The following is a 25,847-nucleotide window of genomic DNA, read 5'->3' as shown; positions in this document are numbered from 1 at the left end:
GTGGACATATTTACACCATTAAATTCCATTCAATAATGTTACATTTTGGTAATATGAATAGCAACTTTTTAGTAAGCCTAGTCCCACAGGCTCAAGGGCTGCCAACTCAAAAATGCTTCCAAAATGAAGTAAAATTCCCAAATACCTCTTGGAACATGGTCTGAAATAACTTATTTATGTCAAACAGTTGTGCGGCGATACTATAACCGTGCAAAATGACCAACTGCATTATAATAAATCATGCTAACCTGCATAGACGAGGTGAAGAATGTGTCATTTAGCATGTTTGGCCGTGTGAAATTGACTCACCAATTGGAAGCTACAAATAAGAAACCAACTTCAGCTTCGTAAACACTGACAGAATGACTGACATGCGCAGTGGGTGAAAGGCGTTACCTTGTGTATGACGTCAACAGCCGTTCCCACCACTGAACTCTGCCTGCCTGGGCTGCACATGGAGAGAAACATGTATTGACATGCATGCAGGCACATTGGGGGACTATTATTCAAGCTTGTATTAAACAGCCTTATACTGTATGTACTGTGTGTATAGATCCTATATGTATGTACAGTGGATATCAAAAGTCTACATGCCAATACATCCAAATCCAGTAAATTTATCATTTTTCCCTTTCATTTGGACATTCTAACCAGCAAAATCAAGGTAGAAACAATAAGCTACTATTTTCTGACAAGTAAAATGGTAAACCACAACACCTCGGTTGTGTAAGAGTGCACTCCTTATAATTGTGGGTTGCAATGATTTAACTCACATTCCAGAGCATGCACAAAGCTAATTTGCCTTCACCAGAAATCAATTGAAGTGATTGTAATTAGATCTATTTAAAACCAGGTATAATTGAAGGGTTCTCTGTTACACAGTTCATGCATGTGCAGAGTGACGTTCTAGAACACAAGATCTTTGAGATGTTATTTTTGAAAGGTTCAAATAATAAAAAAGATTTTAAAACATTAAATGTAGGAAATAGGCCATGAAACCCCAGGATCTAGCCTAGATCAGGCCGTCACCTCATGCACATTAGAACCATTTCACATGTTCTCCACAATTCTGGGCTATGTAAAATATAATGCTAATTTATTTTCCCATAATTTTCACTGCAAGAAGACAGTCAATCTCTCAAAATCATGTGGGGAAAATGTGTTACGGTCTGATGAAACAGAGCCAATACAGCACATCACCCAAACAGCACAACACTGTTAATGGTGGCAGCGTCATGTTATGCTATTTCTCTTCAGAGGCCATAAATGTTGTGATCAGGAAGGAGGGGAAGATGAAAAGCCCCAGATACAAAGATATTTAGGGGAAAATCTGCTGCCCTCTGCAAAAAAAACTCAAGTTATCATGTTATATTTCAACACAACATACAACCAAATCAACTAACGAATGGCTGTTTGGTAGTCTTATAGAGTCTTACTGCTGTTATCAAAGCAAAAGGTGATTCTACTGAGTATTAATTGAAAAGTGTGCAGACTCAACCAACTCGGTTACCAAGTTACCCTTTTGCCATTGTGTCTGGAGAGAGGCAGATAGGTTTATGACGCAGAACACATACATTTGCAAAACAAGTCGTAAGAATAGAAGAGTAAATTACAGTGAGGTATTCTGTTACGTAGGTTTTATTTTACTCATTTACACAGTTCTTAACATACAACAAATCAGTACAGAGGCACGTTCAGTTCACATTAGACAAAGTTAAAAAAACAAAAAAGACAAGACAACACTGGTGAAGATAAACTCCAACAATTTAGCAACATTCAGATAAATGATGACATGGGTAATGCCTGGTGTGCGGCACCTTTTGGACCTCATAACTTTGAAAAAAAATATATCATTTTAAAAAGCCCAGTTTCTACTATCACAGAAAAGGGTTTTGGCCAAGTTCAGCACTTTATATATCAGCAAATTATAAAATTGATGAGCAGACTGTTCACAACCGTGAAGCACTTCCATCCTGTTAGATACAAACAGACGTGTGAATTGTCCCTTCCTCCATTACATTCATTGGTTTTCTTCAAATAATAATAAGTCAGTGATTACTAGGTGGAGAAATTATCATTTGGAATTGATTTTCACCTTTAAACCACTGTGGTCTTAAGTGGGACTGGGCAATTTACCTTAAAGGGAAGTATTACTGATGGGACACACATGAATACTCTAGTAATTAAACAGATTTTAATGTGATTAGTGCATTTAAGTTAACAATTTTAAACAGGACTAGACCACTACGAAGATGGTGAATATTTCATAGCTTATTCTTACAGAAGATGATATATGGTACCTGGAGATGTGGCATAAACGCCCAAATCCATTTAAAACGAAGCTCTAAAAAGAAACATAAAATTAACTTAATTAATGTCTATATATTAAACAACACTTAAGCTTACATTTAAATCCTTTTGGAAACGCCACATTTTCCACTAGGTGAGAAGCAATATTTCCTGGGAAAAAGCAAATGGCACCGCATACCAGGAATGACTCATAAAATGGTCCCGTTTGCCACAGCGAGCCGTCTTGCTGCCGTTTCATCTTGGCCAGTGTGTGGAAAACATTACAGAACATCAAAAACTATTACATTCTCGTACCATTTAATTTTCACTGTGTTAATACACCTATACATAAATAAAGCTCTGATCTACAATATATTCTCACATGATAGTTAGACATTATTGCACTACGGGCTCGCCCCTTACAGCAAGCTCATGATTCTCATGTGGCACGACGAAGAGCACTGCACAGAGACACAATAGCCTGTGATACAGACACATGCTAGGTTTATATAATAATGATGTAATATTTGGGGCAAATCACAGTACTTCACTGTGATTCCGCCGTGAGAGAAGTTGTGGTAAACACTGCAAGGCGGCACTGAATCCTCACTGCTAATCTTAGCAAGAGGATTTCCAGTGATCTCCTCAACACTACAGGGCAAAGTGTCAACGGCTGAATAATCCACTTCAACTCCCTCGACTGTATGCCGGATTCATCCTCAGATCTCTCTAGCACACTGTCAGACCTCGGCTTTGTCTGAGTCGGGCTTCACAGTTCAGCAGGTTTTGCTACTATTCACAGGGCTGCAGCACGAGCCGTTTTCCAAGACTAAAACCATACTCTTAAAAGTCTTCTTTTTGTTTTTAATATTTGCAATTTAGAACTATATTAATAGTAACACCTTCCCTATGTCGTGCCACCGCTTCGGGGTGACAGATGACAGTACGGGGCGAGGGGGTGGGGGGTGGGTAGTGAGGGGGTGGAGGGTCGATGCGGTTACATGGACATGTGTTCTGGGAGCACATAGGAGATGTCGTCCCAGGGGTGGCGGTACAGACCCTGCTTCAGCCTCTTCTGGTCCAGGTAGTGTCCTGTGGAGAGACAAGCGGAAGATGGACTGTCAGAAGTGTTCGCCATCTCGCACACGTTCTCATTTTCAGTTTTGCGACACTGCGCTGTGGCGATTTACACAACAACTGACTCACCGATGAATCCCATGCTGCGTCCCAGGACGAAGATGCCGTTCAGAGCTCCAATCTCCACAAACTCATCGGCTTCATCCCTGCGGAGAGGATGAAGAACACCGGGGAGACAGAGTTGGAGTCAGACGTAATTCATTCATTCATTCATTCATTAAGTAGTCACTTTTAGTACAAAGACAAAAATGTTTATGTTGCAATGATTTCTAGAAGTCTGAAACCCCTTAAACATCAACTAGTGTCTGGATATATTGTTATCTTCATCAGGTTTTCTTTCCAGTAGTTTTGCATTTCAATGAATTGATGAGCATTCAGCTGCATGTAGTATGGAGTACTCTGATGTAGTATGGAGTACATGGTAGGCTAAATAAGTCCATGTAAACAAGAATCTGAGTCATCAAACCAGCCTTGAATCATCATTCTCCTACAACACTATAAAAAATATAAAATGAATGGCTGTTCCTCTCCTCTAAATTTTCTTATTTAACTCTAGTATAGAGCTTATTGCACTTGAGAGAAAACACTGTGAAAAGTATATCGATTTATTGGCTTACCGTGTAAATCCGTCACAGGTCCTGAGCAAGTCCACAAAGGCCACACCAATGAAGCCATCCACATTCAGGATCAAGTTAGGTTTCTAATACAGCAACCACGACACAGAGGGAAAACAGAAAACAGGTTGGTTAGAATAGATGACTTAAAGTGCGTCAGGATCCAGTAAAGGCTGTGAAAGAGAGGATTACTATGATCATTCTTACTTTGGAGGTGGTGATCTTCTCTACATCTAGAGCGTAGTCCAGCAGCTGGGTGGCTGGGAAGTGCTGCTTCACAAAGTCCTTCAAGATCTGGACTCTCATGTCGGGATTGTTGATCTGAAGACAAACAGACAGATAATTACCCCTTTTCCCACATCTTCCTCCTCCATTCAATCCAATTTCCTCTCAAAAAATACCCTCTACTTCTCCAGTACTCCCTTACATGATCGTTCACAGGAATATTATCTAGGAGTTGAAGCTCATTCTGCTGTTGCACAATGAAAAATGTAGAAAGATGGAAGCACAAAGACCAAAGGAGACGCGGGACTCACCGACTTGACCCTGTGTCCGATGCCCATGATCAGCTTGCCCTCCTTCTTCATCTTGTTGACAAACTCCATGGGCAGCATGCCGCTGTCAAACGCCTTGCTGAACTGCTTAGCTGCAGCATCCAGAGCGCCTCCAAAGCGGTCCCCCTGAAAAAAAAAAAAATCACACACGCACAGAAGAAGACATTCAAACTCATGGAGGGCTTTGACAAGAGTGGGCTACGCTGACAGTGCTGTCAATAAAAGAGTCTATGGCTCCTGCTGAGAAGTGTCTTACGATGGTGAGAAGGCCGGAGGTGAGGCTGGAGATGAGATCTTTTCCAGCTCGGGCGCAGACGATGGTGTTGTGGGCACCGGACACAGCGGGGCCGTGATCGGCAGTCACCATCAGGCACATCTCAATGAACTGGCAGGCATACCTGGGCAACCTGCACACCGAAGGGGAAAACATCAGGTTATTTATTTCGGTGATTTCAGGGTTTCTCAAGAGTTTGTTCACGGTCACTAGTGGATGGAGAAGCCGACCTCCTCTGGAACCACAGCAGCCCCAGAGTTCCTCCCAGGCCCATCTCCGTCTTGAAGACCTCGGTGATGGGCATGCCTGCGTAGATGAGCTCCTGACCCCTCTCGTCACAGATACTGGTCATGAAGGAGGCTGGCTTACGGATCAGGCCCAGCTCCTGCGGGGCGGACAGACGGAAGAAAGGAAAAGACAAGAGAGAGAAAATCTCACTCCACATTGTGTTCCATCTGTCTCGGTTTAACCCAATATGCTGCGGTTCAGTGCGCTTTTTCCTTGTATGGATGTAAACAGTGAACTCTCAGCTGATAAGCGCTCATCAAAGAGCGCGAGTCATATTGGGAAATTTGCTGGCGTGCCAAAGACCTGCTGGCATACTCACTCGTGCCCAGGAGTAATCCATCGGCACAGTGGGAGGGGGGACTTCCTCCGCCGGCTCGATAACTCCTTTGGCAACGAGGTCTGTATACACCGATCTGCATGGGAGGATAAGAAACTTAACAGATCGCCACTACAAAACACCGCTAAGATGCATTCAGTAAACATATCTAACCAACTAATAACCATCTGGAAACGACAGTATGGATGTTGACAGGATCGTTTTGAAGGACTATCTTTGTGCACTGACTTGATTATCTCTCCCAGCTCGTCAAAGCTCTTGGGGACGAAGGCGCCGGCCTCCTGCAGAGCCTTGTTCTTAGCCACCGCTGTCTCAGAAGCCTGGTTGGCGCAGGCTCCAGCATGACCGAACTGGACCTGAGGGACAACAAGGTGCATCATGGGTCAGAATGGAATATCTTGTCTCCTGTCTCACTAGGCAGCTGTCTGATGGCGCATTCAATGTAAAAACAGGCTTTGCATCTGCCCTCTCACCTCTGAGGAGAACATGGTGGCACAGGTGCCAATACACCAGCACACCACCGGCTTTGTGATCCTGCCCTGTTTAATCGCCTGGCAGATCTTATACTCCTCTGTGCCTCCAATCTATAGGGTATAAAAAGAGATATAGGACGGGTAGCAGTGCAAATAAATAAATAATTGTTCAGACCAGTAGGCAACGCAGTGTGTGTCTGTGGGTTTACGCCTCACCTCTCCCAATACAACAATCATCTTCACTCCGGGAGTGTCTTGGTAGCGCAGCACATGGTCGGTAAACACAGAGCCTGGGTATCTGGAAAAAAGAGTCCAGTGTTACACAAACAATTCACACCCACATGCCGGCATATTGCAGACAAAAGACAGCTACACACCTGTCCCCGCCAATCGCCACACCCTCAAAAACACCGTCAGTGGTGCGGGAGATGATGTTGTTGAGTTCGTTGGACATGCCGCCAGAGCGGGACACGTAGGCCACGCTGCCGGGACGGTAGAGCTTAGAGGCCAGGATGTTATCCAGCATGCCGCCCGTGTTCCCGATCTTAAAGCAGCCTGGCTTGATTCCGCCAACCTGGACAAACCAAAATACACAGAAAACTCAGTGGTTTGCTCAGACGACAATGCACACAGTGAAATCCTGTGAGAGGTGAAGTAAGACTAACGGTTGCTGGTCCAATGATTGTGACACCCTTCTCGTCCGCCGCCTTGATGATCTTCCTGGTGTGGGCTTCAGGGATTCCCTCAGCAATGATGGCAATGGTGTGAATCTGGGAACAATTAAATAGAAAGCTGTAAGTATAACAGTTATTGTTTTGAAGTTGTTTTGTACCCTGCGGATGGTGCAAGGAGCCTTTACCTGTGGGTACTGCATGGTCTCCATGGTGCTGTCGAAGGCAGAACGCAAGGAGGCAAAGCTGATGAGCACGTCCACCTCTGGGTGCTTCTTCATGGCGTCGCCCATGTTCTTATACACAGGGACCAGGATCTCTTTATGGCCCCAGTAGAACTTCTGTTTGTGGTCTCCACTGGAAAACACATATAAAAGCATTTGTCACACCAAAAAGACATTTAGAGACTGGTCAAAGGAAACTGTTGACTTATGAGAGGAGATCCTGATCACTTTTAAAATGTACAGCCAGGAGTCATTACACTAACAGCAGACCAAAGTAAACAGGTAATAAAGAGGCAGGGCAGAGGACACTTACGTGAACGGGTAGACCATGGCAGCGACAGATGGCTCGTCTCTGGAGCAGACGTAGTCGAAATCCATCATGCCCTGCACCGCCCGCGTCTGCATGCCCCACACTATGGACTTGGTCTGTTTGCTGAAGAGGGTCGTTGCCTTGGCTACAGGGAGAGGAAAGCAAATATACAGATGGAAATTACAGAAAAAGTCACTAAAAAGGGATGTTTCACCACTTGTGAAACCTTTGCTAACTTTATGTGCATGCATATATAAAAAAAGAAAAAATGTGAAGCTTTTAGACGCTATAACAACCAAGAAGGAAAAGATTGGTTTCACAAGTCCATATTCACATACAGTACACATGAATGGGAGAGGCACCGTAGGAAGTTAAACGGTTGTAGGAGAAAACCACATTGACAACTGGTAACAGATTAAGAGGTGTAGCTGAGTTTAAAGAGACAATTTCTGCACATTTGTCAGAACACCATCAATAAGATTCATCTAGCAGACAGACAGTAGAGGGCAGGAGCACCAAGAGAGACCTGCTGCTCTGATTAAACAATCACAACCACAAAAAAGTACAACAGAAGTATCATTTTTTGATTAAATTAATTAGATGTATGCATGTGTCCAATCATATTAATCATATTAATCAGTGTCCACTTCCAGTTTATTGGGATTGGCTTGCAGGACTCTCTAGCTGTCCAAAGAGGGAGCTGTAATCCCTAAAATCAAATTTCAGCCATGCATGATCACAAGCTTTCTTCCTGTCATGCATCCCAGCAGAGCAGGATCCGTGTATAAACACAAGAGACATCAAAGCCTCAGCATTCACAGTGTATGAATTTCCTAGTCCAAAGTAGTGTTTGTGTGTGTGTGTTCTCACCGTGGGGGGTGCCTGTCTTGGCCTTCTTGGCTGGTGAACCCTCAACCTTAGCTCTGTTTTCAGAGAAGGAGGCGGTCCTGCTGGACGCCGGGGTCTGGACAGGACCGAGACAAGAGAAAGGAGATCAAACAAGTGACCGAAAGGACGTGTGTCAAGCTGTTTTTCTCTTCTGCTATCCAAAAAAAACAACAAGTGTACAGAATGTGTTAAGTAGAAAGCTCAGGTGACAACAGAGCTGATTATAAGAACAGGCAAAACAGTGCTCCCTTTTATATTTCCTGAGCTAGATAATGGAGCAGGCTAGCCTTTAAGCCCTTCAGGTGGTTTTATAAGACATCACCTGCACACAAGTTACACAATGACACTCAGTGTTCCTGACTTGCCGTGCCACCGGCCACACAAGTAAAACATTGTAAGGATGGGTAACTGGATTTGAACTTGAATTTAGGGTCCCACTGTACAGCTCAAAGCTCTAAAATCCAAATAGAAAGTTTTTTACAATGATTGGTCCTAGAATTTCCTAAAAATACATTCCCTTTATTTATTGTTTCTTCATATTTTTGTATTATTCTCACTTTATCTTTACTATGTTGTATTATACTATTATGCTGCTGACATCCAGCCATTTCTCCTTGGTATCCACCTATATCTAACTCTACATCTAAATGACATAAGTGCATAAATATGGCATAGAGAAAAGCGTGATATATCAAAAGGTTATGGGTATGTGCAAGTGCATGCGCACACACACATACACAAAAACACTTTGCTGAAAGCCCACGCACTGCACATTTTTAATGGACGCCTCCAGGCAGTAGCAGTGGTTTACTGTGGTTTGACCGCCATTTGAACGAGAGCAGGACACAAAGCAAAGCTCTGTACAAAAGACCCATTGGGCATCTGATAACCTCACTACATGGCCCGGTTCCCAAGACAGTAATGACCGAAACCGAAGCGGTGGCACGTAGGTCTTCTGTTCCCTCTGCCGCTAGACTACACAACCGGCGGACTTTCCGATGTCAGTTCACTGCGCAGTAAGCGGACACGACATGACGACGGCTCGTTTGTCTCCACGGAGCCAGCGTGTGTCATACCGATGTGCTGCCGCTGGAGTTGAGGAGGAAGTTGGCAGTGTGGGCAGCAACAGGGGGCTGGTTGGGGATCGGTCGGTGGCCCAGCGCCATGCCGACGATGGCAGTCATGTGGGTTTCTGTGCCAAAGACATGGATGGGGATGCCGGTGGTCTTGCCTGAGGAGAGCACCCAGACCCAGATTTAGTGTGGTGCATGAAAATGAGCACAAGTTTACATAAGAAAAATATTCGATACACTCAAGTGAGATTATAAGTATCGATTTTTATGTATTTTTTTTGTTTTGTTAAAATGCACACCTTTGGGCAAAAACATGAGATAAAAAAAAATAAAATTGCATAGTTGAAAAATTGTACAGAGGAGAAATTGTATAGAGGAAGTACATACCCACTTCTCCCATCACCCTGAGCCCCTCCTGGTAGTTGGGGCCTCCACGGCGGACAAAAATGGTGACCTCATGCTCTTTTAGAGGCCCCTGGTAGTCTCTGATAGCTCTAACAATCCCCTAGCAAAGAGAAAAGACTCATTGAATAACTGGCCCACAATGGGATGTTGATACTACTTTGCAAACAAGAAACATTTGATCTCCATCTACCTTAAATGTAGCTGCAACATTTGTGAAGTTTGCAATGCTTCCTCCGATGATCAAAACCTTTCCTGCAAAGCAAAATGTGTTTTTTTTATATATATGTAAAAAAAATGCAATACTTTTGAGTGCACCCAGTCAAAGTCAGTTTAGCCAACGCCATATTTCCTACCATCAGGGTGCTTCTCTCGGGTCATCAGAGACAGGATGGTCTTGGCGTAGTCATAGGTCTGCTGTTCGCTCGGCGCTCCTGAATATTCCCCGTAGTTGGCCAGCTCGTCGACCCCGCCCAGGTCACAGATTGTGTCACTAGGAGAGGTTTTTATTGGTCACCCACACAGAGGAAGAAACAATAGTAACAGCTGATCTCCTATAACAGCATTAGGTAGGTTTACTTCAGTCCAGTGCTGCAGTTCTAACAGTCAACATAATTTTAAGAAGCGTGAGATAATCAGGCATTTGAGCACTACGCTTCACATCGCACTGTAACACTAAATGCACTCTTTCCCTCAGTTTTGAGTTAATAATGCAATGTAAATAAACAGAACACTTTAACAGTGCACACAGGGAATAATTAGTTATGGCTGGTGTGTTTTGAATTCACGCTTTTCGCCCCTGACAGACGGTGCAGTGAGGGAGACGCTGCTCATTCCTCCAGACTCCCACTAAAACGGCACCGTCAGAGAATCTAATTTAGCTCGCAGCTGAACAGGCAGAGACTGAGCTGGGCTGCTGCACCATCAATCTCACTGCTGCATCACTGGCATACTTTCCTAATGCCAAACCCAATTATGTATACTGTAGTCATTATAATGAGGATAAAGCCAAGGGACAATTTAAGGAGCCAGAAGAATCACCTAAGTGGATTATTGTAGATATAGGGACTTTTGTATCTCCTATTCATTCAGGCTTTGTTTATCTAGTTTAGTCCAGTTCTGGGGTTGTGACTGGTTACCTGTACACCACAGATGCGCCTCCTCCTGCCACCATGGTCCAGATCCTGCCCCGGGGGTTGAGCAAGGTCAGCTTGAGGCTAGCGCCGCTCTTGGCATCCAGGTCCGCAATGTAGGCTTCCTGGAAAAGCCGAGGGAGAGTCAGGGTCAGTCAAGAGGGTTAGGGTTTAGGGGGGGGGGGGGCACTTCATTATTTGAGCATATAGCAACCAATAATGTAATAACTGACAGATAATGTAATGACATGTCAAAATGTAATAAAATGTCCAGTTATTGGGCCATTAGTCAATATTAAAGTTATTCAAATGTCGGTCATTTTATTACACTATCCGGCAATTTATTACATACGTTATTACTTACGTTTGGGGACAGGGGACATTTTATTGCATTTTAACAAGTTATTACATTATCTGGCAGTTATTACATTATTGTTGCTACAGAGCATGCATGGATTTTAAAGAGCCAGCTATTACTAATACAGGTGTGATAATTAAACACATGGTGGCACCTTGAAAGTACATGTTTTTAACACTGGATGAAATGTTAAGATTGCCAGTGGATCTGATGCTCCTCAGTGCTTGTTTGTAACAGCGAGGGCCACAGCTGGGGACCGAGCGTAAACACACCCAATCAAAGGCCCCCGCTGTCCCTCATCTCCACTCCAGACTCACAGCAGCCCAATTAGACGAGCCCGTCTGGCACACAGACAGTCCGTCTCAAACGAGCTCCTACCGGCACCAGCCAAAAAAAACAAACATATTCCTGTATGCAGAAACGCTGTATACACAAGCCTAATTTCTAAAAAAACAAAGACAATCAGATCGCCATATCTTAACGTATCGTCACAAGACCAGTGTGCTTTAGAAAAGGACACTTCCTAATCACACAGCATCTCACTGTAGTGTATGAGGGTAAATGTGAGGTCCTGTCTGTCTCTATGAACGGCTCTCTGCCCGGACGACCTTTACTGTTGAGGATCTCTCTCTCCACAATGACTCATACAGGCTGATTAACAACTGTGCTGCGGACACTCCCCTTCCTCATTAGCGCTCCAAAGGGCAGCTGGGACAGAAGTATCAGAGGAATAATACCCACCAAACTCAGTTTACGCATCTTTTTAGTCTGACACAAACCCTTATAACATAAAATTCCCAGTATATATCTCATAGTAAGGAGCATCAGCCTCATGGAAATTATGCAAGTTTAGGTCTTTTGAGGGGGGAAAAAACCCCATAAATTTATACTTTTCTGAAAATAAAGCTGATTTTTGTTTATAATGGTGGTTATGATAATCGCCAACTGTACCCTATGACAGTAGGTCATAATTTACCCACTTTGCATTTACCGCTACAGCAGAATGAATCATCATACATCATAAAATCCAAATTAGTTTATTTACAGTGGGCCCTGGAGGTACGCATCTTATCAACTGACAAATTTACAGCTGGACTATGACACTTGTTTATTTTCCTGAAGCTACTGCACATTTACTGTGTAACAATCTAATTTGAAAAGATAAGAAAGACTCCAAAGTTATCTCTAAGATTAGTCAATCTGTTATTTGTACATCCTACTCGAGCGCTCCAGTGAGCACGCTTCTCACTGAGGAACAGCAGCAGCTACTGGATGCTGACGGACTGAAATGTGACCCCGATTCCTCTCTCGATTCCTCAGCCCCCCCCTCACCTCAGGATAGGCCTCCCTGCCGAAGGGTGGAGGGAACTCCACATCTCCCCACTTGGCCTTGCAGATGTAGTCGGCCGTGGCATCGATCTTGGCCGCCATGTCGAGCACATACACGCCATCTTTTGTGACCACTGAGGGGAAGGGAAAGGAAGAGAGAAAGAGAAAAAGAAGAGACAGAGCAAGAGTATTTAGGCTGAGGACCCACAACAAGGGTCGAACAGGCTGGTGAAGACACACACACACCTACTGATTTTCACTTGGTATAAATATATTTCTAGTAGTGGCGGAGTGGGGTCTGAGCTTTAAATAGAGCAGGGGAAAATGAGAGAGGACCATGCCCACCCACAGGTGATGCCAGCACCTTCCTGCTCTCCCTGCAGGAGGTGGAAGGCTTGGGGATACTGTGAGGAGGTGGTGGGACATCAAAGCAGGGAGAGCCGGTCTCAGCAGCACCAGCCACCTCCACAGGAACAGCTGCCACTGGGCATATACTGGTGCCCAATTACTCCATTATAAACACACACACAGTGCCATCATCAAACAGCAAGTGCATGAATTATTGAATCTTCTCCTCCCTCGGTGTTAAAATGTGTCGGAATCAACTTCTGCCTCTCGGTTTCATAACAAGATGATGTTTTATAATAGATTGATTTTTTTTTTGCCCCTATAATTTCCTTTTGATGTTCCCTTTCCAATTTCATCATCTTATGACATATTTATGGGTCTGTGTTGCAACTGAGCGCACATGGCATCATGGTGACTTGCTCAGACATAGAAAATCATGTAATAAGGGGTTTGAGGCAAAAACCTACCCAGTGGGTTTATCTCCAAGTACGTGAAGAACAGGTCTTCATACAGGTTGAAGAGTCCCACAATGAAGCTGGCCAGGACCCTGCAGGAAGAGGACATTCAACACATCAAACTCTACTCCAAAGCCCTATTGGTGCAGCAATTTTTAAATTATGCGCTGAGATCATCAGCAATTTTAATCACATGTGAATGATATCCATAAAAAACGTAATTCGTAAAGGGACAATTCCACTGCAATTGACAAAAACAACGGCCCTCTGATAATCCCAATCCCGTGCAAACGCCTCACTATAGTGTCACTGGATTTGACGTATGATTTGCTTTGACTGTTGTTGAAAAATCATTTGTATAGTGACTACACAAATACCTGGTCCATTATCTTTTAACTTAAACTGTTTTAACTGCATGTGTTATTCTTTATGGAAACTGGTGTTGAATTCTTCTTAAGTGCAGTTAGACATCCATCAAAGGACATGACAGAACATGCTCCATTATGCAACTTTCCATATTGAGGATGCATTTAAATTTTTTTAAATTTCAGGGCACGTTCAGTCTTAAATCACAAGATTAACAAGATCCCCTGTACAACTTATGCCAGGTGATAAAAACGGAAGGTAACAATTTACAATAAGGGTACAATAATTAAGGGTTAGTTAATGCTTAATAAGCATTAACTAACGCTTAATTAACAGTTAACTAATGTGTCTGGTAATCATTTACTAATGGTGTTCATGTTAACTAAGGTATTAATTTATACATTATTTAATAGTCATCTTTATAAACTATTAAATAATGTATAAATTAATACCTTAGTTAACATGAACACCATTAGTAAATTACACATTAGTTAACTGTTAATTAAGAGTTAGTTAATGCTTATTAAGCATTAACTAACCCTTAACTTAGTGTACCCTTATTGTAAAGTGTTACCAAACGGAAAATACACCACTTGACAGCAGAGCAATTAAAATGCCCAAATAATGCTAGTGAGTCACACTCTTTAACACACACACAAAAAATGAGGTGCATCCAATATTATTAAAGGATTGTGGAGGAAGAGCAGGGGGGGGCAACAATCCAGCAGCTACTAACCAGCACCTGTAAATTAGCTGCAGAGCCTTGCTACAGAGAAGGAAAAATCTAATTTGCTTCCTCCTCCACATGTCAAAACAGAGCAGTGAGGAGGGGGGCTGTGGGAGGAGGAGGAGGAGGGGGGGGGCTGTGGGAGGGGGGGGGGGGGGGGGGGGGGGGGGTTGTTTTGCTCTCCTCTACTCTCCTGCCTGTCAGTTGTGCAGGCAGCAGCTCAGAGCCTTTGTAACCATGTCAGCCTGCCGTCAGGACTCCGGCTGCCCCACGGGAGAAAACCGTGACCAAACCCAGAGTGACTCAGCTTCCCATGTCTGGTTCTGATGGGAGGGCAGGGGGTGGGGGGTGGGTGGTTGAGTCCCACTCCTGTTTTCAAACCAGAGGATGAGGGGAGGGGAGAGGAGGAAGCAGGGTGAAGAGGTGAGTAAGGGTTGGCAGAGTGTATGCTGGGGCATCTTCCTCAATGTCAGCCAAGACAGCGAGTCCAGCCAGAGAACCGCTTTCGAAAGAGCGCCGCTGGGAAGATGGATAGGAGGGGTTGGGACGGGGCGGGTCACTGTATCACACCAATCAAAATAAATGGACGTGCTCTGAATGGGACTGTAGTGGAAAGAGACGGGGGGAGGGGGGCTGATCGAAGGAAAGCGAAGCAGAGGAGGGAGTTTGTCATTTCTCTAATGGAACCCCTCCTCCCATCTCCTCCATCTCCTCCCCCACCTTTACTGCAATCTCAAAGTGCTCCGTTACTTCAATTATGTGCTGCTTTTGTTTTCCAGCGCTGGCCACAAGCCAAATAATATAAAGGAAAATGTCCATTATTTGCTGGCTTTTATAAGAAACGCATGTCTCACACAAGATCAATTAGACTTTTTAAAATATTGAACGTTATGAATAAGCCTATTGGTTGGTTTATGACTTAATGCTCGATACTTCTTTCATTCAACTGATGCCTCCATTCTTATTCATGATTTCCAAATGACCTACCCCCATTTATTGATGGCAATAAATTGAATTAATGAATCAATACTACAAATCATAACAGACTAGCTGCTAAAAAGCCATCCAAACCAATGGCAGACAGAAGTAGAAACTGTAGTAGAGTCAGATGGTGAATGCAAACCATAATTGGCCTGTATTGTATTTGGCTCTATTGTACATAGGCTGTGAAGTAGTTGAAGATTTTGTTCAGTTTGTTTTGGGGGCGGCTTCTTCCACGTAAAATAAAGACCGTCAGTTGAAATAAATTTGTTATGCACATATGACCTGTTTCAACCAATCCCTATTTTTAATTTCGTGTTCTAGGTCTCTGAGTACGGTCTGCAGTAGTCATCATTTTGTTTGCATGAAAAAAATAAAAATAAATAAATCATAAAAAAAAAAAGATATGCTGACATGTTTTTAAGATACAAACAATTCCTGAAGGAGCTCCAGTGCCCTTTAAAAGATAAAATATAGGTCTATCTATCCACTGTGAAAAAAAATCTCCATTTAATAGTTTGTTTATACATTTTTACACGGACGGGTAGGTGGAGTTCTGCATGTCCCCTCCAATCCCCTTTTTCCATTCAACTCACGCCTTCTTGTCGTTGGGGACGTGGGTGAGGAGCCCCTTCTTGACGGACTCCTCGGTGATCTTCTCATCTACTCCGACCAGCAGCTTCTTGGCCTTGGCGTCCACGTCTCCGACATCCACGCCTCCCTCGTGGTGAAACAGCACGTAGTCCCCCTCCCGCGTGGCGTAGACGCACACGTAGAACTCCTCCTCCTGGAGGACGGGGATTCAAACCGCAAAAAAAATGTCAATTAATGAATGTTTTCTTACTAGAGATCTGGCAGCTACATGATGCGTCAAGATAAAAGTGAGTGAAGGGAGAGCTAGACCTCACACAGCATCTCTAATGAGCGGTTTACCTGCTTATGGGCCACGAACGGCTCGATGAGGAAGTTCTTTAGTATTCCTTTGGCTTTTCCCACCTGAGGAACACACAAAATAATTCTCTTCAAAAAGGAGCTGAAAATCAAATATTTAACGAGTAAAAGATGTTAGGAGCAAAGCAAAATATTAGCATAAATTCCCATGAGAGAAAAAAAACAAAAAAAAAACACTCCGCTATCTCTCTCTCAGGAGGTTTCGATATTAATGCATCACTGCACTTGTTTTCAGACATACCTTCAGCATCGGTGGAGGACAGAGACGGAAAGGTACAGAAAAACACAGTCAACCCAATACAAACAGAAAAATATTCTCTACAAACAATACAAACGGGAAAAGAAGTGGGAGAATGAATCTAGTGGAGAAAGTTTCAGGAGGTTTGTTGTGAAATGACAAAATTAAATTTGAAATACCAAATGAAAACAGGAGCTCAGCTAGTCCCAAGTGAATTGTCTTCAAATATAGGAGACAAGGCTGGGAAGAGGGAAAAAGAAACGGTTGCCATGTATTGCTGCAGGCAAGGCCCCGCTAACACAGACAGCTCATTTGGCCTGGCTGTCACCGTTCCTGCGTTAAAGGCCACCAGGCACAAAGTAACCAGGGACCGACAGAGCGGCCAGGCGGAGAGGAGAAGAAAATAAAGAAATGGAGCGAGGGAGTTGCCATTTTGAGGAGTACAAATAAAAGAGGGTTGATGACGGGAGGAAAAGAAAAAAAAAGCCCCCCCCCCATCCATCTGATTGAAAACCCACAAGGGGCTCAGGCCAATTCAGCTATCAATGAGCTGACACTTCCACAACTGTCTCCCGGAGAAAGAGAAGAGGGCAGAGAGAGACATTCATGTTGTGAATACAATCTGTATGCAAATAACTGAATTAATTCCAGTAGAATTACTATGATTACCGGACACCTGAAATACTCTGGTTATACCCCAAAACTGCGAAAGGGGGTGGGTAATTTGTACAACTGCTACTTTAAAATAGCAGTGAGCAAAGGATTACTTGAGAATAAAACAAGCGTGAAAGCAGGTGATAGAATGTGGCTAACAGGAAGAAGTAGAAGTAGCGCTGCCACACTGAATTATTCACACCCGCTGGTCTCTGACTTCCTACTGGTCTCTCCGACACACTCTCAGACTAGCTGCTACAAAAACAAAATGCTCTAAAACAAAAGCAGTGCTATGCTAGCGGTATTCGCCAGTCAACTCACACAGTTAAAAGACTGCTAAAGAAATAGCAGTGGTGGTGGTGGTGGTGGTGGTGGTGGTGGTGGTGGTGGTGGTTGGGGGGGGTGGGAGGGGGTGGGCGGAGTACCCACTAGACTAACGTCTTATTTGTGTGGGTTGGTCTAATTAAGGCCAACTATGGTCGAGCCAAATTATTGAATTAACCCCAATTAATCCATCCCACAAACACCAGAGTAATAATCCTGTATGTGAACTTTTCATCCGCAGTTTTCTCATTGTGTTCTCACAAATTTAACCTGGCTGCTTAATTTATTAAAAAAAATCTCCAGAAGAGATAATATAGTCTCTTTCTATAACGTACGTCAAACAAGTTGAAACACTACTCTGACGGCCACAATACAGCTGCGGCTTCATTTATTGTTATTTACAGCCGCTGACAGTTTCATCCCTACTGTCTGGCGAGTGATACATCCAAGCAATCTCACTGCTGCTCTGCCTGTCTGTCACACACACACACACACACACACACACACACACACACACAGCTATTCGATGCTTTATGAACCGTCCTGGTCCCTCCCTCTCTAGGTTCTTGGTTTATGAGGCAAAGAGCCACCTAAGTGCCAAAGTGATGAATTTTTTGTAGTGTGGCTCCGCTGCCTGGACTGATTAACTGAATGTTTATTCACTAGCAGGATTTGCTTCAGCTGACTGGACTGAGTTACTACCAGTTGACTGACAGCGAGCTCATTAGCAACCCGGGAAGCTGTTTAGGCAAACGTACCATACATCAGGCAAATACACAGCACACACACACATATACTAACAAAGTGCATGAGTCCAAAAAGAGGAAGAAGGGTGAAGGAAAGGGCAGCGGGAGGAGGAGTGTCTGAATATAGTGCTGGGTTGATATTGATCAGAGGAGCGTTCAGCAAAGTGCGTGTTCTAAAAAGGAGGAATAGCCAGACATGGTGGGTGGATGCGATTGTCTGAGAGACAGGAGAGAGAGAGAGAGAGAGAGAGAGAGAGTGAGAGAGAGAGAGAGAGAGAGAGAGAGTGGGTGGATGACGTACCATCGTCTCTTTCATGAGGCGGGTCTTCAGCCACTCTCTGACGCCGCTCAGGTCCAGGTTGACGCCCACCAGGCCCAGCTTCCCTCGCCTCTTGATCAGCTGGTCCGGCTTCACCACCAGCCTCTGCAGGAGGGAGACGGCACAGGGAAAACTGATGTCATTTTCAAAACACAAGTCTGATATTTTCACTTTATTTGGGGAGCAGAGAGGATTACTGACACAGTGAGTCAAAGTGCAGAAAGTAACACACTTAAACTCCACATAGGATGCACCTGATCTCACTTGAATAGGTAAGACAGGGGAGTTTAAGATGGGTTAACAAAAACTATTGATATTCTTTTTATGCTTCAAGAGAAAAAAACGGTCACAACTTTGTCCTTAAACAGAAGGTGCATGAACAGCAAATAACTAGAAAGGAAAAAAAGAAACTTGCATTGATGCAGTAAAAACCAGCCTGATGAACCCTATTATTTTTGTGCTGCATGATTGTTTCCCCCCCACACAGACATGCAATGAGTGAGTTAATGTTTTAGAGTAAACCAAACACTGCAATGTTAAATCAGAAACGCAAAAATCCAGAGAGGAGTTGTGTCCTGTCAAAGCATTTGAAGAGTTAGGATCACAAACAAAACTGGTTATGAAAGTTGTTCATTCTGTTGTTTTGCCTGAAATGCAAATATCATTTTCTACACTTGACTGCAGCTATTTCCTCGTTTGGTGACGTCCGAACTGGGGAAGTGGGAAAAATCGGGGTCCAACGGCAAACGCCAGGTTCCCAAGTAATGTTTACCACATGAAGGCTGAGGTGAACGGTTTTCTCACGTAGGGAGCGTGTATCAACCATCTTTCCCGCATGACGTGAATACAGAATTAAATCTAACCCCCCGCCAACCGAGCCCGCTCCCTCTCATTGGCAAGTCGGAGACGGAGAACGACTTATGACAGCGGAGCCATTAGCATCTGGGCGCCTGCCAGCCAGCAAAGGAAGAGAGGGCCGAGGGTGAAAGTTAATGCAATTTCCTAATCAATTCTACCGCAGCACCTATCTCCCTCTATCTGCCCTCCTCCTCCTGCCCCCCCCCCCCCCCCCCACCCCACCCCTCCTCATACCTTACAGATAAAAACAACCTTCCGCCAAGAGAGAGAGAGATAGAGAGAGAGAGAGAGAGAGAGAGAGAGCAGGAGAGTGACGTTTTACCCTGCAAGATGAGTCACAGTCTAATTCAATTAACTCCTATTACAGCCCCACTGTCTGCGACTCCCCTCGCTATGAAGAGGGGTAAGAGTTGATCCCAAAGTGTGTGTGTGTGTGTGTGTGTGTGTGTGTGGGGGGGGGGTTCTCCAGTTAAAGAGCGGCTGCACTGAAGCTGACCCTGACCTCCCTGTGGAGAAGGCAAGAGAATTTCCCTACGGCGATCAATAAGCATCACATTATTATTATTATTATTATTATTATTAAAGAGGCCGTCTCTTCCTATTGCGCTCGTCACCTTTTAGCCGCAACACATTCCCATGTAGCTGCCAATTCTCCACGACACTTACTTTGCTTCATTTCCCCTAAGAAGCCAGAAGAGCAGCTGGATCGCTCTGCTGTCTGCTAACAAGCACCAGGAGAGCACTCTGCTGCCAGCCTAAGTAATTGTCCCCATAAACTGAAGATCATTTTACACAGGCTTAAGGGAGACAGTGCTTTAGACGGCTAAAGGCTATAAATTTATGATATAGCGCACCAACTGTGCACTCTGCTTAAGTTAATCTGACTTCTTCCACATGCATTCTTATCACAGCCGTTCTGGGAATCCTGTGCTTTTGCTTTGCTGGTGAAGGATCGCAGCGATAAGCGTGAACACCGAGTCAGTTCTTATCCTCAGTAACTAGTAACTGTAATGTCTTCCGCCTCACCTCTGTGAGCAGCCATGGGTGCTCCTGTGCCAGGCGGTCAAAGTCGGTCTCGGCGGTCACGTTGGCGTAGCGGAACCGGTTCTGGACAGCGGCCGACGTGCAGATGTACTTGTAGAGGAAGTCCTTCCCCGTCTGCTCAGAGATGGCTTTGGCCGACATGACTGCTTAGGCTAGACTGGCCTGAGAGGAGGGACAGACGGACGGAGGGAGAGAGATGGAGAGGCAGATACAGAGATGAGAGGAGAGATGGATGAATACAGAGACAGAGAGATGATGGATACAGAGACAAGGAATAAGGGGAAGTGATTAAAGGGCAGCCAGGTTTTACTGCTTGCTCACTGAACTACTGCTGCGTTTGTGCTCCGTTCCTCTTGACGAATTGGTTGAGCAAAACAAAACAAAACAAAACAAAAGAAGCTCTGCTCTTTCTTCAGCTGTCAGAAATTTCAAGGAATAGTCTGGTAATTAGGTGGCTGAAAGACTCTCAAGCTCTGTATTAAAATATACCAATTTGGTTCTACTATGCATAAAATCAAACAAAAAAAATTGTCTGTGGTATTAATGCAGGATAAATGCACAGATTTAACAGACAGGGCTAGAAAATCTGATTATACATAAACTGCAGATTCAGGCTTCTGTCTTTTTGCACAGTCACCTTTCCAGTTTGTTTCCATGTCGCAGAAGAAACAGCCAGTGGAGTCATTAAAGCCACAGCTAACATGATTAGCCTCAGTTTATAAGACCCACACACTAATGGGGTAATGAGCACTTATGTGCCACTCAAACAATCAGGTTCCTACTGAGTTAGCCAGATGTAATCACTGGAGCTGCCCTCTGAAGCACTCGGGGTTCATGGGGGGGATTTCTAACATCCAAAAGGGAGCCAATAAGCAAATTATGGTTCCTTACAAGAAAACATATTCTGAATGGGTTCCTTGAAGAGCCTCCCACACGCCAGAGGTTTGCAGAAGTACCGTCAGGGTTCATGAACCCTTGTTGAAACGGTTCTTCAAGGAACCTTCTGGGTTTCCCCAAAGGCTGCAATCTGAAAAAACCCTCAAGGTTCCTTGAAGCGCTTTTACTTTTTAGGGAGTAGATACAGAAATTAGACACTGCACTCATGTTATTTATTCATCATACTTTAAGTGCAATACTTATATTCTGCATTTGATTCTGCATTTGATTCTGATTTTTCTATATATAGAAAAATATATTTCTATATTTTTCTATGACCATTTCTATATTGTGTTTTATTTTACTGTTTTTATTGGTTTATATTGTCTTTTATTCCTCTGTCTTTTAACAAAGTACACAAGCAACCACTAAGCTAAATTCCTTGTATGTGCAAATATACTTGGCCAATAAAATGATTCTGATTCAGACACAACAGTTTGCTTAGCACATAAAAACTGGCACAGAAATACAAGGCAAAACAAGGTTTTTTTCTAGATTTGAGATTACCCTCATAATACACTCCATAAAAAAACACCACCAAATATTTGACTGGTCAGATAATGTTAAATGACTAATACCACTGCAACATTGCCACGTGCCTACACCTGCAGAGGAATCTCATGTAAGTGAAAGATTGATCTAGACACCAGTGAGAAGTGTCTAAATGAGGTGTTTTGGTGGTTGGATTCTTTTCCTTTACTGGCAGGATATGCACGCACAACAATAACACAAACTACAATAACCTGCAATAGCATTCATAAATTATTGCTTTAGGGAGGGGCTGTGACCTTTACTCTCTGGCCAGCACCAACATACACAGCTCGTAACATGCGGTTGGTGTTTCAAGCTCACTGCACCACTCCCTGTCAATTCATTCAAAATCAAGGATTAGATCACTAGATTTCTCTAATGCAGAAAAAATTACTTTTTTTGTCCAATGACCACTATGGGTCTAAGCTTGTACTGCTCAGTAAAAAGAAATAGATTTTTACTTGGAATTGGTATCAGCAGCAAAAAGGTGACATGCATTGATACTTCACTGAGGGACACCTAACCCTGATATGTTTTTGTATGGGAGAGAATGCCACATCAAACTCCGTACTGAAATCTGGCAGCTTACTGTTCCCTTGTATATCGGCAAGCAAACACACCTTGCAGAACATGACTTTTTGACCTTTTCCAAAGCGTTGATGCCTACTGGTAAATTCAACATACATATGATGCTTCTAGCAGAACTTACTGCAATAACATCTTAATATTTATACCTGCTTCACCTGTTATTTCTTCATCTTTTACAACTAAAATACACATGGGTGGTCATGAGCAGCACAAACACATTTTACATATTGACCTTTTATTAAAATAAGTCATACATAAGCAGAGTTTACCAGTAGAACCTGAAGATTCAGAGAAGATCTTACGTCACACGTTTGCCAATGAGCAAACATTAAACTGTCATATTTCGGCATTATTTTTAACATGACACCTAATGTATATGACGCACATTGAAACACCCACCAATCTCTGCATCCATCCATCTCTTCTTCCCGGTCTGTCTGTTCCCTCTGATGTTATGGTGGTACAACACTTCTGTTAATTTATCTAAATGTGGTTTTGGTAAGTCTTCAGTGAGGCAAATCTTATCACTGCTTTTACCTCAGACCAGATGGACATCAATAATGAGAAATGTGGTTCTTAGTGACCCTTATTAATGTGATAAATCAATGCCTTCACCAATGACTGACTCCCCTAACTCATGGGTTAACTAAAACAACCACCGTCTATTATGTAACCTTGCAGGGACGGAGAACCCGGCCAGCCCGTCTGCTTCATTGGTTCATTAAGCAAAAAGCCTTGATGTCGGCTCGACCTGGACTCCCTGCTCTTCACTGCGGCCCTGGCAGCCATTGCTTATGGGGATTAATGGGAGTGTCATGGAGCTTTCTCACTATTGATCATCCTTGTCCCTGAGTCACCACAGCGCTGGGCCCCGGCCAGGGGGACACTGTTTTTTCCCAGTGCTCATCCAGACTCCCTACATCATCCATTTCCTTTCTGCTACAGACCTGTCAGAGCTATTAAATATCACTGCCTCACAACAACATTAACACTGGTCCAGATGACGCACAATAACATTTACAAAGCGGGGATGATGGATGGTTGGGTAGAGGCAATATCAGGCACACATCAAACACACACACACACACACACACACACACACACACACACACACACACACACAATCAAATTAAACCTATAGTGAGGTTAAGAAAAACTGCATCACAAGCCAGTTATGCAGAGAGAGAGAGAGAGAAATATTCACTTCTAACTTTACCCAAACTGACTAAACTACAAACTTACAAAACAGCTGCCTGACTTTCCAAAGGGATTAAGTCATATTTTAATGAGAATTAAGGATTCAGCCACCTTACTTCATTCAATTATGAACACAGATGGACACTTTCTGGTAATAGTAATTACTTACAAATGACACAGTGACCATCTTGCAAGAGTTCAAACCTAATGTTGAGAATGCGGTTGACTGACCAGTTCAACTTGTTTTTTTCTTGTTTTTTTTTTTTTTTTATCCTGTTGTTCCGGCTCTTTGAGAGAGAGAGAGAGAGAGAGAGAGAGAGAGAGAGAGAGAGAGAGAGAGAGAGAGAGAGAGAGAGAGAGAGAGAAATTCGAAAAAACAGTTTTAAACAACATCCTTCATTTACCTTGATCCTTCAACACGCTGGTTTTATTGTGAGAACTCTACTGGTTTCTTGTGGTCGGATGGATGAATCTGGAGCTCAGTCGTAATGATGAACTCTCGCTGTCTGTGGGAATCACTGGTGCCGGAACGTGGGGCTTCTCCTGAGTTTTGTCTCCATCCCCCATCTGCCGATAGGCTTGGCTGATGTTTCCTGCTCTCTGATTGGTTTATTCCGCACCATGCTCTATTGCTGCCTTCAAGAGCTGTCGGAAATGTCAGGAGTTACACGGTGAGCAGCACATGAACGAGCCAACAAAGTGGTGAATATGATTGAGAAACACGGGAAAGTCTGAATTTTCAATGATACCTGAAATTTCATTTAGGGGTTGCAGAGCATGGAACATGTGTCAACATGTGGTGCAATTAAATATTGCATGTTATTGTTTTTGGCATTTGATGTAAGTAATTAGCATTGTTGCATGTGGCTATTTTCACTATTCACTCAAATTTAGCTGCCACACACATGTAGCAACATTCATTTAAATTAATTAAAACATCAATTACGCCTGATGCACATTTTCTCTGCTATATTCTGACGCTGCAGCAAGCAGCAGCTCTGTACCGCTTAACTTGTGAATTAAAACAACACCCACCAAGAAAACTACCTTGTTTCAGGGTCCGTTTTGTTATTATTTCCGACCGAAAGCACTTGAATTTGCGAGAAATTGCATTTAAGATCATTTTACATGTGAAGTAGGAGTTTACAGGCAGCACCTGAACGCATCATGGATTGCTTCACAAAACTCACACCCTCCACCTCGTTGAGAAAGCAGGGCAATTATCTGACGCCGATGTTGATTGGCTGACACTGTTCTTTAACTACACAGCAGCCAATGAGAAAATCACTTCATCATGCATACAACACGAGCCTGGTGCCTTCTCCTCTGCAAATTAGACAAGTTAATAAATTGGACTGTATGACATGAACATCACCAGTTCAGATAAACCTGTCCTTGGCCTAAAGCAATGATTCTGATTTGTCCAAGGATGCAGTGAAGGGTAGACACACCTATAAGATCACTTTAGCCACTTTTCATTTGAGGGATAGCGTTTACCCACCTGTTCAGACTGACAAAGCTGCAAAGAACAGCATCCCACTCCAAAGGGACATGTGACAGTAACATCCTCCCAAAACAGAAATGACCCTCGAATTTAAAATCAGTTCATTGAGAGGGGGCAGCAGAGTACAAAACTGATATAAAATTACCATTTTCAGTTGTAAAAGTTACACTGAAGTTGTAACAGGCGTCTTTATATTTGACCTGCATTAGGTCCAAGATAAGATTAAACTTAAAATGATCTCGCAGGGATTTGCAACAGCAAATAGTAGCCTAATGGCATACAGCAAAGAAGAAACAAATATGCTATAAATAAGAATATAACAACTGACCATTTCAACAGTAGAACATGCTAAGTAGAGTGTGTGATTGAAATTATGGGGGGGGGGGGGGGGGGGGGGGGGTAGCAGTGGGGTCATAAACCTGCTGGAGTGTGGACATTACAACTGATCACATGCCGTTTCTCTTAAATACTCTGGACAGTTATCAGTTTTTGGCAGTTACTGCTGCATCATAAATGTTGCAGCAGTATTTTTTTTTGCCAGATTCTTATGCAAGGGTAGGTTGAAGGGAGAACAGACAGTCCCAGTCAAATGGGTCAATTCAGTCAGTGTACACGGTTACAAAAATCAGTAAAACAGATGTAGCCTAGATAACACTGAGGGGGGTTGTGCCTGTGTGTAGAAGATACAGCCGCTAATTCGTGGCTTCTTTAATATTGGAAATGGAT

General features: G+C 43.5%; 1 protein-coding gene across 1 annotated transcript; it reads right to left on the bottom strand.

Annotated features, from left to right (window-relative positions):
• Positions 1-1,622: 1,622 nt before the first annotated feature.
• aclya (ATP citrate lyase a) lies at positions 1,623-24,152 on the bottom strand. The gene is made up of 28 exons (XM_071909811.2): positions 24,022-24,152; positions 20,348-20,527; positions 18,446-18,568; positions 16,165-16,227; positions 15,828-16,018; positions 13,170-13,249; positions 12,358-12,488; positions 10,674-10,792; positions 9,891-10,027; positions 9,728-9,789; positions 9,520-9,637; positions 9,136-9,290; positions 8,042-8,135; positions 7,175-7,316; positions 6,826-6,994; positions 6,632-6,736; positions 6,344-6,540; positions 6,183-6,264; positions 5,967-6,077; positions 5,722-5,849; positions 5,476-5,569; positions 5,099-5,253; positions 4,851-5,001; positions 4,577-4,720; positions 4,248-4,361; positions 4,044-4,126; positions 3,496-3,572; positions 1,623-3,381 (listed from the first exon to the last, which is right to left on the bottom strand). The coding sequence occupies exons 2-28, from the start codon at positions 20,504-20,506 to the stop codon at positions 3,287-3,289; spliced, it is 3,279 nt and encodes a 1,092-aa protein (XP_071765912.1). The 5' UTR covers positions 20,507-20,527; positions 24,022-24,152; the 3' UTR covers positions 1,623-3,286.
• Positions 24,153-25,847: the final 1,695 nt, after the last annotated feature.

The sequence above is a fragment of the Centroberyx gerrardi genome, chromosome 7, assembly GCF_048128805.1.
Source record: "Centroberyx gerrardi isolate f3 chromosome 7, fCenGer3.hap1.cur.20231027, whole genome shotgun sequence".
Lineage (NCBI taxonomy): Eukaryota > Metazoa > Chordata > Actinopteri > Beryciformes > Berycidae > Centroberyx > Centroberyx gerrardi.
Note: the sequence above shows the minus strand (reverse complement) of the source record. Positions and strands in the feature narration are given on the sequence as shown.

Bases quoted from the DNA above. Each gene is read 5' to 3' on its own strand.
- aclya (XM_071909811.2), bottom strand. From the start codon at position 20,506: ATGTCGGCCAAAGCCATCTCTGAGCAGACGGGGAAGGACTTCCTCTAC. The intron at 12,489-13,169 runs GTAGGTTTTTGC...CCTTCCCCTCAG, and splicing joins CTTGGAGATAAACCCACTGG to TGGTCACAAAAGATGGCGTG. The intron at 7,317-8,041 runs GTGAGAACACAC...CTCTCCCTGTAG, and splicing joins CAAGACAGGCACCCCCCACG to CCAAGGCAACGACCCTCTTC.